Source organism: Dichotomopilus funicola, assembly GCF_033296635.1.
Source record: "Dichotomopilus funicola strain CBS 141.50 unplaced genomic scaffold C8A04scaffold_64, whole genome shotgun sequence".
Lineage (NCBI taxonomy): Eukaryota > Fungi > Ascomycota > Sordariomycetes > Sordariales > Chaetomiaceae > Dichotomopilus > Dichotomopilus funicola.
Window position 1 is genome coordinate 136,197 of NW_026944085.1, and position 17,250 is coordinate 153,446.

Consider the following 17,250-nt stretch of genomic DNA (forward strand, 5'->3'; position numbering starts at 1 on the left):
CGTACCACGTTCGGACAACACCTGACGCCTCCTAACTCCGTAAAATCTAACAAACAGAACGATTCAATATGGGGCGACTCGGACTATCTCCGCTACATACTCGGGCTATAAAGGGATATCACGACCTCAGCGATTGCAACGCAGTATCGCACCATAACTTGAAAAGATCAAGGGCTGGAAATGCTTTCTTTTTTTCTACTGCTAAGACAACGAGGAGGAAAAGGTGCGTGAAATAACAAGGGCATACATGGCAGCCGGCGCGTTGGGCGGGGAAAAAAGCGCTTTTGTTTCCCTACATTATTTTTTTTCCACAAGACAGGCGGGTTCAATCAAGCACGGGCAAAGGGAGGGAAAGGAAAAGCCTATTCATGTTCATGAAGGAAATATCCATATTGCAAGGGGCGGCGGCGGCGGAGGGCGATGGTTCAGCGGGAAGGACAATGAACTGGCTGGTGGATTGGGTGGGGGGCATTGGCGTTAAAGCGGGTGGGGGGCGTTTTCATGTTCTCTTTTCTTGGTTTTTATTACCATCATCTTTACTTCAATATCCCACCTTACCATCCCTTCCCTTATACTCCTTCCTTACTTTACCCCTTTAGTCTCTCTTAACTCTTCCTGCCCTGTTCCTTTAGTTTGGGATTGGAATGGTTGGGTCTCGTACTTCTTTACTTCTCAATATAGCTAGGAATGAGGGTAGGGGGTTAAGCTTTTTTCTTCTGATATGGGATATAAGACATGGGAGGGTTGTGGGAAGGGATGGAACTTGCATAGCAAAAGGGACAGGCGGACGGGCGGACGGACGGGTCGGCCGGGTCGGCCGGCTGGTTTGGTTCTTGCTCTACTCTATTTTTTATTCATTTTCACCCGCTACGACTTTATACTTATTTTGGCGTGTTGGGGACGGGATGGGAGGCTTTCGGCTCCGGCTTAAGCTCACTTACCTACTCACCCCCACACTCACATCACAGGCTTCACAGGCTTCACACTCTTCACTTGCTCATTTGGCATGTCATGTTCACGGGACTATTAGAGAAGCGAAGCACGCACACCACCGTGAGAGTGAGCCGAGGTATATTATTACTTTTTATCTCTTCTTTAGTCTTTTTTTGGGCTGGAGCAGGTGGAGGAAGCTGAAAGGCGAAAGGACAGCTAGAAAATGAAGGGAGGCTGAAAGGAGAGTAGGGATGGGGTGAAGGAGGGAAAGGGGAAGATGGATGGGTTAGGAGGCTGTGAGGCGGGTTGAGTTGTTTTGTACTGTGTAAAAAGTGTATCGTATCATTGTGTTAGATGATGGGGGTTAGCGGAAGGATGGGGTAGTGTAGTGATGTAGTGAAATGGGAGCGGTATACCCCGTTGTGGGGTTGTCTTTGTCTTGTCCTTGCTGCTGTGAGGTGTTGATGTTTGTTGATGTGTGGTTTACTCGTGGCCACTTGACGGTTAATTTATTATTCCCTTTGTTGGAAGTAACGACAATGGGCTGAGTTGTAGTGGGGGCTGGGAATCACCTACCTAGCGGGCAATAGAAATTTACATTCTCCCTTTCTTCCCTCCCCTATCGAAATATGTCTTCCCCCCGGAAAAGAAAAGCCCAAAAAAACGCCAACAGCAGGACTCGAAAAAGAGACTATGGTCAGCCACACTGCCCAGGGGATCCATTTCACCCTGGGGGGGGACCGACAAGGTTTACAGCTTAACCACTACGCTACCGTCAGGAAGCGATTATCGTGATTTTTTGTTATGGTGTTGGGAAGTAGGCTGGGGGGGTTTGTATATATACCCCCCGGCCAAACTTTTTTTAACTATCAATTGATGACTCTGACTTTTTATCATGGCACAGGTGTAAAGCTGGCTCGGGCAATTAATTATGTACAGTCCCTTACTAGATGGTTCTCAACCGGAATATAAAGCATGATGTATAATCACAACCCTCGCGTATGGAACCAACTATTTAGTAGAGATATGTTGTCCGGTTGGAGGGGAAGCATCTTTTATTATATTTAGGGAAGTTAGGTCTGGGGAGATGACGAATAAGATACTGGTAGTGATGATGGTGTTTTGCGGAGAGGAGGATTTGGTGAGGTTGAAGTTGACCAAACTCTGAATATCACACTTGAACCTTCGACACTTTTTACTTAGTAGAGTAGTACCCCGCTATGAAGGACTGGTCCATTTTATTTGTTTCGCCCCTTTCCATTCCTAACGGCTGGAATCTCGATGTCCCTCGTTCTGGTACATTGTCCATTGTCGTACACATAACCATTACACTATTCAGTCTCCATGGATGCAATGGCCAATGGTGGTTTTGCAGTTGCCGGTCAATGAAGGCCAGGCACTTTTGGCGACTCTCACAGTCCGAGCCCGGCGATCTTGAAAGCAACTAAAAACGAGCTGCCCTTTTCGAAAGTGGCCAACTGCATCACAACCCGGTCATAGTCAAATCGAAGGAGGCCTGCGTCTGCGTCTGCATCTGCATCTGCATCTGCATCTGCAAAACGTTAACATCCGAAAGCTAGCGCATTTTTACACTAACCGAACCCGAGTAACAGTGGGGAAGTGGTGCCTGTCACAGCGAGGGAATGCTGGATGGCTTGGCCGATCTGGTGGTGCGGGAGTCCGCGGGTGCCGGGTGTCAAGCTTTTTGGGTGGAGATTCTGCTGAGGGTTAGGGCTGGACGTGCTGGGGTTGAACGCCCTGTGGGGTTCTGGGCGCCAGACCTCCAAATGGCGAGAGGACTTTGGGCCTCGGCTTGGCCTTTGCATCCGATTGCATTGCATTGCTTGAATCAGACAATGGAATTCATTTCCTTGCTTTGACTAGAGACAATGCATTTAGTGTACGACATCGAGAGGAAAATAGCTGCCACATGAGACTTCTTCCCGTATTCCGACCTGACCTTGAAAACGATGCAACACAAGACATGACAACAGTGAACCAAATGACAACTGCCATCGAGCCCAGCTCTGGAGAAGAAAATGAGACAGGGGGCGCCATCAAGCAAGCCGCCGCCCCTCTCCCCCTCGGGTGCTACCCGGGAACATCCAATGGGGCCGTCTGGTGACCTCTGCCGGGCCCAGGTACGTCATTTCAGCTGGCCGACCCGAACCGGGCTCATTTGCAATTCCCCGCGGGGTGGTGGGCGCATCCAATGACCATGCCGAGTTGGGCATGTCACACAGGAGGACGACGCGAGATGCAAGACGGCAAAAGGGGGTTCGAGATGGGTTGTTTGGAGGAATTGTTCGGGGCCTTCCTTTGCGTGTTGATGAGGAGAATTACTGTTGAGAATTCACAGTTCAGATGAACCGATGAATGACCAGCAGGGATGAAGGATGCGCTTCTGAAGTTCAGAACCAGGGTTGAGAGACACCTGGAAAAAGAAGCAGGCAAGCCAGGATGCAGCCAATGCAACCCGCCCCAGATCCCGGCTGCGCGTCGCGCGACTCTGGGGCAGACACTGGCAGATTGGCTTCCAATGGGTGGCAGTCGGCAAGGTTTCCATGCCGGTGCCTTTCAGAAGGGGAAGGCTGCCCCGGTTGTCACCTTGAACCTCTTGCCCGTTTGGAGATCGCCTCCCAGGAATTGCCTTGGCTTTCGCTGTCCCCGCCCTGCCGCTCTCGAGCCGCTTGACGACGTTCCTGCTCGCTTGAAGTCCTAGGCGAGACATCACGAGGGGCCCTATCTCGAATTCGGCTTGTGGCGATCGCTGGGACCGAGACCCGGACTGAGAGAGAACTATCAAAGACCGAGTCGTCCCCCTTCGAGACGCGCTGAACTCCCTCTCGCTCCCCGCTTCCCTAGTGTAGGGACATACCAAAGATGCCGTTCCAACATCACCACCGCCAGGGGGTTCCAGCCCCCAAGCGGGCCATGACCGCGACCATCGCGATGGTCTCGCTCCTCATCCTCGCCCTCTTCGCGTTCGCGCAGTTCAGCAGCGGCCCCGCCGACGGCCAGTTCGCAGCCCGCTTCCACAACTTCGACCCGGCAGACAACCCGTTCCTGTCCAAGCCCCGCGCGGCAGGCGACAAGACGGGCGACAAGTACCTTCTGGGCGTCGGGAAAGCCGACATCACGGGCCCCGTTGTAGAGATCAACTTTGGCGGGTATGCGAACCCGTCGCAGATTGGCACGGGTTTGCGCCAGCGGCTGTATGCGCGGTCGTTTATTATCGGTGAGGTTGGGTCGGATAATCGGTTTGTGTATGTGATTTTGGACGACTTGACGGGTGATACGGCGGTGCGCAATGGCGTGTTGGAAGGGCTGGCTGGGCTGGGGTCGGATTATGCGGTCTATGGCCAGTCGAATGTGGCTATCACCGGCACGCATTCGCATAGCGGTCCGGGCGGGTGGTTCAACTACCTGCTGCCGCAGATTACTAGCTTGGGGTTTGACCGGCAGGGTTATCAGGCGATTGTCGATGGCGCGGTGCTGTCGATCAAGCGGGCGCATGAGTCGCTCCAGGAGGTTGGTCCCTATCTCTTCCTGGAAATGCTGTGGAAGTGCCGCGGAAAGTGTATTGACGGATGTATCTAGGGCTACCTCGACTTCGGCACAACCGACATCGCCGGCGCCAACGTCAACCGCAGTCCGTACTCGTACCTGGCTAACCCCGAGTCCGAACGGGCCAAGTACGCCGACGACGTGGACAAGACGCTGACCCTGCTGCGGTTCCAGCGGGCATCGGACGGCAAGAACATTGGCGTGCTGACCTGGTTCGCCGTGCACGCGACCTCGATGCTGGGCAACAACACCCACGTGTCGGGCGACAACAAGGGCCTGGCTGCGTACCTGTTTGAGCAGTCCGTCCAGGGCAGCGACCAGGCCGCCGAGGGGTTCGTTGCGGGTTTCTCGCAGGCCAACGTCGGCGACACGTCCCCCAACACTCTCGGCGCGTGGTGCGACGACGGCTCGGGCGAGATGTGCGACTTCCACACCAGCACCTGCAAGGACGGCCTGTCCGAGAAGTGCCACGGCCGCGGGCCGCAGTTCCAGAAGCTAGATCTCGGTGTCTCCAGCTGCCACGAGATTGCGTCCAAGCAGTTTTCTGGTGCCCGGTCACTCTATGACTCCCTCAACGCCAACACCAAGTCGACCCCCGTGGCCGGCCCTACCGTGCGCTCGTTCCACTACTTCCACGACATGCGCTTCTACAAGTTCGCCCTCGACAACGGCACCGAGGTGCAAACCTGCCCGGCCGCCCTGGGCTACTCCTTCGCCGGCGGCACCACCGACTGGCCCGGCGCCTTCGACTTCACCCAGGGCGACAACGGCGCTCCCAACAACCCGCTCTGGGGCGTCGTCTCGGGCCTCCTCCGCGTGCCTACGGCTGCCCAGAAGAAGTGTCAGGGCACCAAGCCCATCCTCCTCGACGTCGGCGAGATGGATCTCCCCTACCCCTGGACCCCCAACATCATCGACGTCCAAACCTTCCGTGTCGGCCAATTCCTCATCATCGTCTCCCCCTCCGAAGCCACCACCATGTCCGGCCGCCGCTGGCGCGATGCCGTCAAAGCCGCCGCCATCTCCTCCTCCATCACGGGCAACCACGACCCCTACGTCGTCCTCGGCGGACCCGCCAACTCCTACTCCCACTACGTCGCTACCCCGGAAGAATACCAAGTCCAGCGCTACGAAGGCGCCAGCACCCTCTTCGGCCCCTGGGAACTCCCCGCCTACATCAACCTAACCCTCTCCGCCTTGCACTACCTCTCCCCCGACCCGGCCACAGCCAAACAACAACCCCCCGCCGGTCCAACACCACCAGACAACCGCAACAAATCCCTCAGCTTCGTCCCCGGCGTCGTCCTCGACGCCACGCCCATCGGTAAATCCTTCGGCGACGTCACCAGCCAACCGCCCACCACCGCCACGCGTGGCTCCGTCCTCAGCGCAACTTTCATCGGCGCCAACCCGCGCAACAATCTCCGCTTGGAAGAAACTTTCGCCGCGGTCGAGAAATTGGGCGGGGCCGACGGCAAGACGTGGACGCGCGTGCGCAGCGATGCGGACTGGGCGCTGGTGTATACGTGGAAGAGGACGAATTTGGTGCTGGGGTATAGTGAGGTGACGATTGATTGGGAGACGGATCAGGCGGTGGATGAGCCGGGGACGTATCGGATTGTGTATTATGGGGATTCGAAGGCGCCGGTTACTGGGGGGGTTACGGGGTTTGTGGGGAGGAGTCGGGAGTTTACGCTGTCTTAAACTCTCTCTACCCTACTTGACAGAGAGGGAGGGTGGAAAGGATGGGATGGGGTGAGCTGGGAAAGAAATGCAGTGTATTCGGGACGAATTGGCGTGAGTTGGAAAGGGAGTGTATTTGGAAAGAAATGAAGCTGACTGTACATGCGGGATTGGTAATGGTAATGATGTGTATTGAATTTTGGTATATGCGGTATCTATCAGTCTAAGTGGTATATATATCCAATATTGTACGTTATATCGCAATCTCAACTGTACTTGACTTGGCTTGTGCCAATGTACTTTCCACACAGGTGTCTTTATGATATCTCTACGGGTTCATTCTACTCAGTACGTCCCATCATCATCAATCAGCCTGAGAGTTCACCAATTGACTAGTCAATCTAACATCCATCTAACGCCTCTTCCCCCCCCCACTCAAAAAACCCTCACCCCAAACTTCCACACCTCATCCACCACCAACTCCCGCCGTCCATCCCCACCCTCCCTTTCACTCCCCTTTTCAGGGAACCCCAGTTCAGAGAGCACAACCAAGTCAGCATCTGCGCCAGCGTCCAAGCACCCTTTGACACCGTCCACGCCGAGCATGGCCGCAGGCGTGGCTGTGACGGCGCGCAGGGCCTGCGGGATGGTGGCACCGGTGTAGTTGAGGAAGTTGGAGACGCATTCTATTAGGGTTGTGGAGCTGTAATTACTTTTGTCAGTTTCGCTCTGTTTTTGCTGGTTTACCATTGAGGCTATAGGGTATGGGAAAGAACTCACCTCCCAGCAATGATACCCGTCCCCTCCAACTCCAGCACATTCCCCTTCTTCACAATATAATGCTCCCCCTCTCCATTCGTCCACGGATACCGCCCGTCAGGCAAACCCACCATATGCATAGCATCGGTCACGAGGATCATCCCAGCCGGGTGGGCGTGCCACGCAATCTTGACCGTGGCCGGATGCAGGTGAATGCCATCAGCGATGAGGCCAAAGTAAGGGCGTTTGTCTTGGTCGTTGGGGGCCGGCGCCACGCCCAGGACACCGAAGATGCCTGGGTTGCGGTGGTGCAGGGGCCTCATGGCGTTGAAGAGGTGGGTGATCATGGTCGCGCCGGCGGTGACGGCGGTGGAGGCTTCTTCGTAGGTTGCTTCGGAGTGGCCAATGGAGACGAGGATCCCGCGCGCGGTGAGGGCTGGGATGAGTGAGGTCATGGCACCGAGTTCGGGGGCGGCTGTGATCATTTTGATGGGGGCGGATGAGAGGGGGTCTGATGATGATCTGGATCGGACAGAGGAGGAGGATGATGAGGGGCTGGAGGGAGCAGGGTCGAACTCGGAGGCCGGAGTGAGGTTGGCCGCGCCGTACATCTCCTCTAGGTCGGAGAAGGACTCGGCGACCCGGAGGATGGCCGGATTATGCACGCCATTCTTGGTCGGGTTGAGAAAGGGGCCTTCGACGTGGGCTCCGAGAGACTCGGCACCGTCCTGCGGGCGACGGGAAGCTCCTGAAGGTCCAAGATAGGGGAGGACCTAGATTCAGGTTAGGTGTTGAGCGAGTGCTATCGACGGGAAGAAGAGGCTAAAATGAAGGCACCTTCTTGTAAAGACTCCTAGACTGGCTCGTCACCGTCGGGATGTACGAAGTAACCCCGGTCTGGACCAGCTTCTTGTTCAGATCCCGAAGCTGCTTGCCGTACTGCGGCATATCGTTATCGGTGGAAAAGTTGAAGCCATATGCGCCGTTGAGCTGGCACTCGATGAAGCCCGGCGACAGGATGCGGCCGCCCAAGTCGACGACCTCGTCCGGCATGATGAACTCATCGTAGAATGCCGTCTGGCTGCGGATTACTTTGCCCGTGGCCGAACTGACCCAGACGTCATCCCATACCAGCTCTTCCCCGCGGAGAAGCCGGCAGTTGGTGAACTTGGTGATGCCATTATGGCGGGGAGAGGCAGACCGGACGACCGACGGCATAGTGGGTTGTGCTAGAAATACAGAGGTAAAGTAAGGGATTCTAGGTAGGCAGATGCCGTCGGGTTACTGCGTCAGGGGTTGTGTGTCTCGGTTTGTAGGGCGGAAAGGGGCCCGGGGGTTCGGTTGTGGACGCCATGGCATACTGGATGAAGCAGGAGAGAGGCGGCTCGGCCTCTCAAATATCAGAGGATAGAACGGACACATCCGGCCGGTCGACTCCTCTTACTCACCGGGCAAGCGCCGGGGAAGCCATCCACTGGAACGCACTGGGCTTTCTTGCCCCGATGGAGCCCGCGGTGGCACCGGTCCGATACAGTATCTGTCCATCCACTGTCCTAGTTTGTGGGCCGGACGCCCTTGGAACTAGGTTGGAGAGTCACGCATAAACGGCGCGGGTGCGTGGAATGCGTTATCTCGCAGCCATGTTACCACCAAACGAAACGTCCCGGGTCGTCCATAGGAGCTTGGCCCGATCCGGGTCGACTTGGTTGGGTCTGCGACACTGGGACTTTGGTGGGCTGGGTGTACTGACCCGTGACCGTTGATTAGAGAACAGATACCACCTGTCACCCACCACTTCACGTCATTCTGTCACGAACCGGGCGCCAGTCTCCCGCCACCGAAGCCGCCCGTGGTTCTCCTTCGGTCCGGTATTCGCTGGGACGAGGGCACAGAGAGAGGCACTCGGGTTGGCGAGAGGCGAGGGGTGGAGGGGCACGAAAGAGTTCGAGAAGCATCGTTCGAGTTGAGACACTGTTAATCTCCGCTTCACTTGCACTCCCATGGACTCCAGTCTTGCGGATCGTTCTTTCCGCCAGCAATCCCTTCCGGTTTATGGTGTGATGGTCCGTGTGATATGGATATCCGGCTGGTTGCAGTTCGCACTGTTGCACTTGCCTTCGGGAAGGAGCACAAGAGGGGACTGGACCTGGATCACACGGCGGTGGATTTGATAACAAATCGCTTCGCTACCCTTTGCCTCCTCTCCTTCGAGATTACACACCGTGTGTCCTCCGGGCACAGTTTGAAAGGCCGGTCCTCCCGGTTTGATAGAGTGACGTTAGCAAGCGGAGCCGCCGGGATCGATATTGGCCATTCCAACCCCTTGGGTCAACCGCAGCGGGGCACGCAGTCGGCGCCCTTGTTAACGGCGGATCCCCCGTGAGTCGCGTTGTTTGATCTCCATCCTGAACTGCTCGTGAAGTTGGAGATTTGATGCCGCATGGATCTTTCGATGGAGCTTCGCGGCCGGGAAGGCATGTAACGTTGCCCAATTGGGGCTAACCAAAACGTTGTATCGTACCTACCGGATTGGGTTAGTGCACTTCCATTTGTTCCTCTCTGGCCTTGGCGGCCCCGCCCTCCACCATTGGCCAGTGCGCTTGCAACCATCGTTCCTTCCACCTTCCACCGGAAACAAGTGTGGTTGCTTGTTGTGTGTGCACCCGCCGAGATCCGACACAATCCATCTGGCCAACCGTCAGTCTTCCTGAGCGCCCAAGGTTGTTTGAGGACATCGGGACTTTCGTTGCTGACTGATGGCCCCCCTGGATCTCTGAGAGCAACAGCGGCATCGTTACACCTGCTTGCTGCTCTGTTCCATTGCCGCTCGCTGGGGCGCTCGTGCGCGCGTCCACTGCTGCTCGTCTCGCTCCTTGGGCCACCAGTATGCCGCCGTCGGAGCACCGTTCTCGAACCCACCTCGTTCATTGCCGAAGCAGCCCAACATGACCAACAAATTGGACCCCGAACTGGACCCACTATGGCAGGATCTCGACTGGTATGTGATGTTGTTTGTGTTTTCTCGCTGCCGTACGCCTGGTGTGCATGCTTGTATGGTTACTCCGGCGATGTTTATTGGGGATAGCCTCACCACTTTGGTCTTCGGATTGGGGTTGGTTATGCCGTTGCAATGAGCTATAAACAAACCACAACGCATGATGGGCCGTTCATAGAGTATAGAGCATGGAAACTAACACCATGGATAGGGCCATTGGCCAGATGCTGATTATGGGGTGGGATGGCACTGAAGTGACCCCCTCGATCCGCCATCTCATCGAAGAGCACCATGTGGGCTCCATCTTGTTGACGGCAAAGAACCTCAAATGTCGTGATCGTTCCCATCCGGAGAGAAATGGAACCAGATGTACTAACTGACCTACAGCCGCTCAGCAAACCGCCAGGCTTGTCCAGGAGCTTCAGACCATTGCTCACCAAGCCGGCCACCCGTACCCCCTGTTGATTGCCCTCGACCAGGAAAATGGTGGTGTCAACAGCCTCTTCGATGAGGACTACATCTGCCAGTTCCCCAGCTCCATGGGCCAGGCTGCGGCCAGCAGCGCTGATCTGGCTTACAAAGTTGCCAAAGCCACAGCCACAGAAATCTCGGCCGTCGGCGTGAACCTGATCCTCGGACCCGTCTTGGACGTCCTTACAAATGCGCGTTACCAACCCTTAGGGGTCCGAGCTATTGGCGACGACCCCCAGGAGGTCTCGCAGTACGGCATCGCCGCCATGAATGGGTACAAGGAGGCTGGAGTCGCTACTTGTGGAAAGCACTTCCCTTCATACGGGAACTTGGATTTTCTCGGCTCGAGCCTGGATATTCCCACCATTACGCAGACGCTGGAGGAACTGTCGCTGAGCGCGCTCGTTCCCTTCCGCAACGCGATCGCCACGGGAAACCTTGACGCCATGTTCGTCGGTGGATGCGGCATCACAAACCCATCCATGAATGTCAACCACGCCTGTCTTTCCGAGCAGGTGATTGACGACTTGCTTAGGAACGAGCTCGGGTTCCAGGGCGTGGCCATCTCCGAGTGCCTTGAAATGGAGGGCCTCCGGAATGAGATCGGCGTCAGGACCGGGACTGTTATGGCTGTGGAAGCCGGTTGCGACTTGGTGTTACTTTGCCGTGCCTACGACGTGCAGCTCGAAGCCATTGCCGGTCTCAAACTTGGGGTGGAGAATGAGCTCATCACGAAAGAGCGGGTTTATACCTCTCTTAGGAGACTTTTCCGGATGAAGAAGCAATGTACCTCCTGGCAGAAGGCGCTGAACCCGCCTGGGATCAGTTTGCTATCTAAGATTCACCCTGGGCACCTCGCGCTGTCACTCAAGGCCTACGACGACTCGATCGCCGTGATACGCGACAATGAAGGCCTGCTCCCGCTCACCAAGTCCATGCATCAAGAAGAGGAACTTCTTCTGCTAACGCCCCTGGTCAAGCCGCTACCTGCGTCCCCAATGACTAGGGCGCTGCAGGAGAAGCACAGGCCGGACACGGTCCACGAGAGATGGGTCCATAATACTCGGGGTGCCATCATGAGCGGCGAGGGCGTGTTTAGAGAGTTAGGGAGGTCGCTCGCGAGGGAGAGGCACGGTAAACTGCTGCATACTTCATACACTGCGCACGGTGTTCGGCCCGGTAAGTACTTGCGGGTTGGTCTAAGGCATAGTGTTGGCACACGTATTGACAAACCGAACAGTACACGAGAACTTGATCAACCGGGCGTCGTCTATCATCATCGTTACAGCAGACGCCAACCGCAACTTGTACCAAGCCGGTTTCACCAAGCATGTCGCCATGATGTGTTCATTGCTCCGCGCAAGCGGTCAGAAAAAATCCCTGATCGTCGTCGCTGTTAGCTCACCCTACGACTTCGCCATGGACAAGTCCGTTGGGACCTACATCTGCACGTTTGACTTCACCGAATTGGCCATGTCGGCATTGGTCGGGGCCTTGTGTGGAAAGTCCAAACCGCAAGGAACACTTCCGGGCACTCTCAGAAAGAGCAGGAAGGCACTCAAATCCCGTCAGCACTGGCTTGTGGAAGCGTATGACCGCGACCGAGATGCCCGATACCTGGACGATTTGTTGCAGGCTCTCGCTCGGGCAAGCGCTCCGGCTCATCAGTTCCTGCTGACAACAAATGCCCACTCCTTCGAGCTGTTCAACCCCAACATCGAAGAAGCCCACTTCATGGTGCGCAACAGCAGCACCAAAGCCCTCTACGGCTTCTGCGCCACTTACTTCGTCCATGGCACAGGCATCATCGGTGCTGTCTTTGTTGACCCCTCCAAACGCAACCTCTCCATCGGCCGATCTCTCCAGCGTCGTGCTCTACGCGGCCTCGCTCAGAAACGCGGCATCAAGAAGATGCAACTCGGCATGTCCTTCCCCGGTGTCTTTCCGGGCATCCCGGCCGACGACAGCGCCAATCTGAGGCAGTGGTTCGCCAACGGCGGCTGGGACCTGCAGTTCCCCCGGCGGATCTCCAACCTAACCATCCCCTCCCTCGCCGGTTGGAACCCGCCCGAGGGCCTGCTCCAGAGCATCCAGCGCGCTGGAATCAGCTTCGATCTCATCCACGGGCCGGAAAACGCCGAAAGCGTGCTCGACCACATCAAGACGCATTCCCACCCGGAGGTCCTCGAACTGTACCGATTCGCTCTGCAGGAAACCAAAACCTGCGGCGTTGTCCGCGCCAAAGGGCCCGGCGAAGCGCTCCTCGGCACGGTCATTATCTGCAGCCCTGGAAGCCCACTGTCCGGGTTCATCCCGCCGCTACAGCCGGGCCCCGGGGAGGACGAGCAGCCCATCGGTGGCATCGTAGCCCCCATCATTGCGCCATCTTCCGGAGGCCAAGCGCAGGCCACTTTGGTGCTGCAGGGACTGGCGCTTATGGGGGTGAGGCAGAACAAAGCGCATAAATCGTTGCGTAGTGTTCTGAGTTGGGTGCAGGACGAGGCACAGGAGCCGTTGGTGGCGATGGGGTTTGAGGTGGTGCAGGCTTTTGAGCAGTTTACGAGCTCGCCGGAGAATGTAAGTTGGATTGTTTGATTCTGTCCTGTGTTGTTTCGTTGTGGGTAATGTGCTAACTTGTTTCTAGTGGCAGGATCTGTCGTAGTGGGTTATCAAATCTATGGGTCATATTCAGGAGAAACGAAAGTGTGTTTATGTCGTTTTACTTCTCTTTCTTTTATTTACCCCTGAGCAGGAAATGAAAACAGGTTATTTGGTTGGGGCTCCTAAAATCTAACTTGCAATGCATTTCGGCATGTCCTTGAATTTACTGTTGGTAACTTTGGATACCTGCTCAACTGCTGTACCATTATGTACTTTCTAAGGTTGCCTACCGTACTCCGTCCCTAGGTAGCTTTCCCTGAATTAGGTCCTCCACATAACCTCCTGACCCCATCTTTCCATGTTGCTTCCCGTAATCCGAAAACCCAACCCCTGAGGACCCCGCGGAGTCGAGCTCTATTCCCCGCACTGACGGGGGCGAGACCCTAAAATCGGCCCGGCGAAGGCCGCTGGTCCGGACCACCGTCCCTATGGGGTCTGTCTTCCATGATCTTTACTATGTACTAGTGGGCTTGTGTGGGAAGTTCGGGACGGCCGTTGGGGTTTCTCCGATACCGAGGTAATGAGACTGGTGTTTAGGGAGGAGCATAGTAGAATACAGGGAAATGTAAAACAAAAGAGGCCTTGGAATCGGTTGACCAACATCCATGTGCAAGCATGGAACTGAGAACAACTTGAAAGCCGGATTTTTTTTTGTGGACTTAGCAGTCAGCGCCCCCTCAATTTGGTAAGGCTTGGCGTAGGATAAGCCCCGTGAGCATCTGGGGAAGCTGCGAACGCTCCAAGCACCAGCCACCGACTGACCTGTGAGGTGCCCTGCAGCACCTGGAGCAGCGGGGGCGGGTACTCGATGGAAAAGCGGGCAATCGGGAGTCGCATACAGGCCCCGGCCGGGGTCTTGGCAATCGAAATCTCCACCTCGCATGCTCAATCTCCCGCTTGCATGCGCTGCACCACAACCGCACACCACCACACCACCACCTACCACCTTAGTTATTGCGCCGTTGCGCAGCATTGAGCTTATCGCACATGATTATGCTCTGAGAGATACCGAGCCCTATCGCCCATCGCTGGACAGAACACTATTCCAGACTGCGCTAGCGCTTGCTTTCGCGAACGAACAGAGCAATCCTCCGAACGATACGGAGTACGATACCTGCCTTAGTTACAGCCGATAACGAAACGTCGATACGTTACGCACAGCCCACAGCCCACAGTTGGAACGGACGGACAGGTCACGGACAACGAAACGAAACCGAAAACGAAACAACGGATCGGATCGGAACGCCGCGCTGCCAGCCTGTGCCTGTGCCTGTGCCTGTGCCTGAGCGGGCGTTCCTGTTCCTGTGCATGACCCGCCTCGAAGCTCCCCGAGAGCGCGGCAATGAGTAGAGGATGGCCGGGTTCAATCCCATGCCGGCGCTGGCTCCGGGCGCCACTCCCGGCCCGGACGGCATGCCTATGACGGCTTCGGATATGGACGCTTTTAATGCGTGTATGGCTTTTGACGAGTCGATGCTGTTAGTTTCTTCTTTCCTCGTCTTCTTAGTCGTATTTCCTGTCTTCCTGACCATAATGCTGCTCCAGTGACCCCGTCAACATCCCCCAACTCCCCTTCACCCCCGCCCCCTACGACTTCGACGCCTTCAGCACCACCTTCGAAGACCCCTTCTCCTATCCCGCCCGCCCCTTCGAAAACAACCCCGCCGCCATCGGCCGCGGCGCCCGCAACGCCCCCCATGTCTACCCGCCCGCCCCCGTCGGCGATTCCCACTCCCACACCCACACCCACGGCCACGGCCACCACGACGTGTACGACCACATGGGCGAGGGCTCCCCACCCGACGACGAAGACGACGCCCTCGACAACAAGCTCCTCAGCTTCGGCGCGCCGATCCCGGGAAAGGCCACGCTGCTCACTGACGCCGGTCAGTTTGCCGAGCCGCACATGACGGGAGAGCTGTACGGCATGTTCTTCGTTGCCGAGGATGTCTTTGGTGCGGATAGTAATACTTCGGGTCGCCCGCTCGAACTGACCTGCTACCGCCGTAATTTGTGGCAGATCTCTGGACAGGTTACCCTACCGCGGCAGGTCGTGCAGTACATGGACGAGCAAGGCCGGCGCATGCCTGTTGCTGAGCTGGCTGCGTCTATCACGGCTGTTGAGAGCATTGAGGGCCGCGTCGCGGAGATGATCACCATCCCCTGGCGCGGCAGCAACGCGCCGCCGATGGGGGGCGCGGGCGGGGCCGCGGAGGAAACCAAGGCTGTTAGCCCGCCGCCGGTGGTGCCGTTGGATTTTGTGGGCGGTGGGCAGGAAGTGGACAGCGGGAACCGGGTGTCGGTTCCCGTGGCGTGGAAGAGGCTGCAGTTCAAGCATGCGACGGCGAATAACGGACGACGGAAGGGGTTGCAGCAACACTATGTGGTGCAGATCAACCTGCTGGTGAAGAGCAAGGCCGGGGGGGAGTATGTCAAGGTGACGGAGGTGCAGTCGGGGCCGGTGATTGTGCGTGGGAGGAGTCCGAGGAATTTTGATAGTCGGAAGGAGGTGCCGTTGGGGGATAAGAGGCCGTTGGAGAGGAGGAATACGGATGTGTCGGGTTCGTCGGCGGGGGTGAAGCAGCAGTTGAGGGCGGAGGATGCAGAGGCCGGGAAGATGCGGGGGTTTAATGCCATGGGAAGCAATGTTCAGGTGAGTCTCGTCTTTCCGGGAGGTTCATCCTCCTCCGCTCCCTACTACACATACATACTAACAACCTTCCAGTCATCCCCCGCCGACTGGCCAACCCCCTACGCTTCCACACCCACCCCCCACTCCCATCACAACCCACAAAACCAAAACCAACACCAACACCAACACGCCAACAAAAAGATGGCCATGACCTCCCCCAGCCTCAACCGACCCCCCGTACCTTCCTGGGGCTCCCTCGAACCTCCAACCCCTAAACACACCGGGACGAAACACAACAGTCTATCAGTTTCTTCTTCCTCTGGTGGTGGTCCCAAACAGCGCCGCAATAGCAGCCACAATAACAACAACAACAACAACAACAACAACAACAACAACAACACGGCTGTTCCCCTGAGTCTGTCGCTTTCCGAAGACGAGCGGAGTCCCTCCAACCGGGCTGGGTCCAATGATAGCGCGCAGAGTCCACAACAGCCGGGCCAGCAGCAGGGGCAGGGGCAGCAGCATGGGGGGAAGGCATCTTCTTCTTCGGCTGGGTTTCTCTCGGCCTCTGGAGGCGGGAACGGGAGTGGTGCAGGTGGAGCTGGTGCTGGTACAGCAGGTGGGTTGTCAGCGGCGGCCGCGGCTGGGGCGGCGGGTGTTTTGGCTAGCCCGATGGAGACGACGGAGGATATGTTATATGAGTATTTCCCGTTGAGTTTGGATGATTGGTGAGTTATTTCTACTTTTTTTCTCTTATACCCTACACCTATGGGAGGAGCGAACGGGGTTTTTTTTTTCTATTTTGCTAGTTTACCCTCATTCCCATCTGCATTTGGAACAACAGCAAGGAAAAGGGAGGACAAGGGCAGAGATCAGCACAGATTCCAGCAAGAAAAGGGCAGAGAAGAAAAGAAAAACAAGAAAGAAAAGAGACTAACGAAACTCAAAAAACAGGATGCCCCCCGTCGACGCAATCTACCGCCCCCACGTCGTCCACCACACCATTGTCCCGCCCGAGGTCAAGGCCCAGCAGGTACGCAGCAAGGCGAAGCGGTATTTCGTTGCGGCTGAGTAGCGGCCTTGCTTGTCTTATGTACGCACGCACCTTTATGTACGCACCTTTACGCAGATATGCAGGTGTAGGGACAATAGGGGCTGGTAAGCAGGGACAGCTAAGGGGAGGTGGGGAACGTGTGTTATTTGTTGTGTTGTGTGTTTTTATGTTGGTTGAATGATGTGGCGTTGAGTTTTTTTATGTTTCTAGTGTATTTGTTGTTGGTTATCTATGTGGTTATGGCGACAGGTCGATGAACCTATGGGTGGGATGAAGTGAGTCAAGTAGCAAACGATTTGGAATACCCAGGACACTTAACACCTTCACTCATTTCTCTTAGTTACTCCATTGAATATTCCAGTGAACGGTATCTGTGTGCATCGCTAAGTATATACGTGTATTTCCGGTTTCGGGTACGTCCCAATATTCGATCATCGAAGAAATCGCTCATATGCCCGCTCCCTCTCCACATTTATGTACAACCCCACCACAAAC

The 17,250-nt window shown here is 56.2% G+C and overlaps 3 protein-coding genes across 3 annotated transcripts; 2 read left to right on the plus strand and 1 right to left on the minus strand.

Annotated features, from left to right (window-relative positions):
• Window positions 1-3,816: 3,816 nt before the first annotated feature.
• C8A04DRAFT_14326 (Neutral/alkaline nonlysosomal ceramidase) lies at window positions 3,817-6,204 on the plus strand (the record flags this gene model as incomplete). Its single annotated transcript, XM_062778048.1, has 3 exons — window positions 3,817-3,888; window positions 3,928-4,464; window positions 4,534-6,204. 3 exons carry the CDS (start codon window positions 3,817-3,819, stop codon window positions 6,202-6,204), a joined length of 2,280 nt encoding a protein of 759 aa, XP_062634502.1.
• Window positions 6,205-6,618: 414 nt separating this feature from the next.
• C8A04DRAFT_39362 (carbohydrate esterase) lies at window positions 6,619-8,160 on the minus strand (the record flags this gene model as incomplete). The annotated part of the gene is made up of 3 exons (XM_062784560.1): window positions 6,619-6,886; window positions 6,964-7,715; window positions 7,780-8,160. 3 exons carry the CDS (start codon window positions 8,158-8,160, stop codon window positions 6,619-6,621), a joined length of 1,401 nt encoding a protein of 466 aa, XP_062634503.1.
• Window positions 8,161-9,887: 1,727 nt separating this feature from the next.
• On the plus strand, window positions 9,888-16,776 carry C8A04DRAFT_39363 (uncharacterized protein; the record flags this gene model as incomplete). The annotated part of the gene is made up of 11 exons (XM_062784561.1): window positions 9,888-9,940; window positions 10,149-10,267; window positions 10,325-11,587; window positions 11,649-12,985; window positions 13,291-13,315; window positions 13,607-13,634; window positions 14,422-14,547; window positions 14,615-14,955; window positions 14,986-15,630; window positions 15,745-16,429; window positions 16,656-16,776. The coding sequence occupies 11 exons, from the start codon at window positions 9,888-9,890 to the stop codon at window positions 16,774-16,776; spliced, it is 4,743 nt and encodes a 1,580-aa protein (XP_062634504.1).
• Between the last annotated feature and the right edge of the window lie 474 nt (window positions 16,777-17,250).